Consider the following 1767-nt stretch of genomic DNA (forward strand, 5'->3'; position numbering starts at 1 on the left):
GGATAACAGCAGGCAGTAATAATGTATCGTTAAGTCTTTGTATCGGTCTTTGCTGGTCATCCACTCACCAAACATTAGTAAGTCATCACCTTCAGTACTAGAAGTTTGTTTACACATGCTACACTGATCTTCCGTTTTCCAATAAGCCATCTTTCAAATGACATATACAATAATACTGCACAATCCCTTTAGCGGTTCTGTTTTAATCTTAAAATCTCAACACAAATTGTCCGCGCAAAAGCATTGCCAATTGAATTACAACAGCGTACGATAATAAATCATTTAGAACACTGCCAGACATAAGTATTTTCTTGCATTTTACACTTTGACGGTTTAAATTGAAGACAATAAAAGCAATCAGTAGAAAAACATAGAAAATTGTTCCCCTATTTTTACCAGATCCTTAATTTCAGCGTGTTTAATTTAAATGTCGTAACCTCAAGGCAAAAGTCAGACTTTAGGTAATTACATTTTTATTCGAAATTTGCAACTTTTTTGTTTTATATTCGGTGGCGCAACTCTAGTTTGGCTATAGTATTACAAATACGCATATTGAAAACCAATACTTGCTATTTTTTAGGCAGCTTTATGTTGGAAATGTGTTTCTTTCTTCACATAAAATAGTATTTAGAAAATTCAATAAAGCTAAATAGCAATATGAAAAATATATTGTTTTGATTGTGCTTACGCCTTTTTCGCGGCGTTTCAATTTTTAATCCGAGTTGCACAAAAGCGTACGTTGTTTATCTTTATGATGGTAGAAAGTCTTTTATATCAAATTGGAAGAAAAACAGCTGAAAGAGCCGGTGCAGAACGTGCATATTTTTATGTTAAATAATAATTAATAGTTGGTTGATATGTTGAAATCGCGGAACTTTTGGTGTACCCAGAGACGATGGAAAAGTGGGAAAACTCGTTGGTCAATCCAACAAAGAAAAAGAACTAATATTGATAGAGCTTTGGAAAATTTCGACGACTTCTATGGTTCAGTTTTCGGATTACGATGGAAAAATATGCGAGTTGCCCTTTTGACTGAACACAAATATATAGCTATGGTTAATAATTTTGGTGATACAGAGAAAACGTGTAGCCAACTGGAAATGGATGGTGGGCAGTTAAACGGAATATATAAAAATTTCATGGAAATATTTACCTTTTATTTTTTAGGGGCAATTAATATAAAATCATTGGTGCAATTAGCTAAAGAAAGATCAGAAGGAGAGTCACTCTTACAGAACAATCCGTCAAGTTATAAAATGGAGGATAAATTGGAAATAATTGCCCGTCGCCAAGAGGAACGCGAAATTCGATCTTTATATCCTGAAGGCACAACAGAACAAGAGATACCGCAACACCTAGAGTATAAAACAAGTGACAACACGGAATCGAAGCGGCCACCTACCTCTGACTTAAATGAAACACCTAAAAGTAGTATGGGTCACGCTTTAGAAACTGATGTATGCTTAGATGAACGACGTATAATAGACCCCGAAATTGGTACCGGTGGTCTTTATGAATTTGTCCCCGCCACCAAAATCAAAGGCATGGAGGATTGGATACCGGAATCGGACTACTATCGATATTATCAAACGACAACAGATTTTCCTTTGAAAATAGAACCAGAATTAAACTTTTCGTACCCAGAAAACTTGGCCTTATATACGTACGAAATGGGGAATTGCTCTGAATTTCGTCCACCACGCAAGTGTTTAACAGGTTTGTTATGTTAATTACCGTACTTTTTTGGACATTAGCGAAATTCTTTTT

General features: G+C 35.2%; 1 protein-coding gene across 1 annotated transcript; it reads left to right on the plus strand.

Moving 5' to 3' along the window:
* The first annotated feature begins 792 nt into the window (after positions 1–792).
* LOC119643038 lies at positions 793–1730 on the plus strand. The gene is made up of 2 exons (XM_038042395.1): positions 793–1107; positions 1168–1730. Exons 1-2 carry the CDS (start codon positions 858–860, stop codon positions 1728–1730), a joined length of 813 nt encoding a protein of 270 aa, XP_037898323.1. The 5' UTR covers positions 793–857.
* Positions 1731–1767: the final 37 nt, after the last annotated feature.

The sequence above is a fragment of the Glossina fuscipes genome, unplaced genomic scaffold (assembly GCF_014805625.2).
Source record: "Glossina fuscipes isolate IAEA_lab_2018 unplaced genomic scaffold, Yale_Gfus_2 43876, whole genome shotgun sequence".
NCBI classification, from domain to species: Eukaryota; Metazoa; Arthropoda; class Insecta; order Diptera; family Glossinidae; genus Glossina; species Glossina fuscipes.

Bases quoted from the DNA above. Each gene is read 5' to 3' on its own strand.
- LOC119643038 (XM_038042395.1), top strand. From the start codon at position 858: ATGTTGAAATCGCGGAACTTTTGGTGTACCCAGAGACGATGGAAAAGT. The intron at 1,108-1,167 runs GTGGGCAGTTAA...TTTATTTTTTAG, and splicing joins TAGCCAACTGGAAATGGATG to GGGCAATTAATATAAAATCA.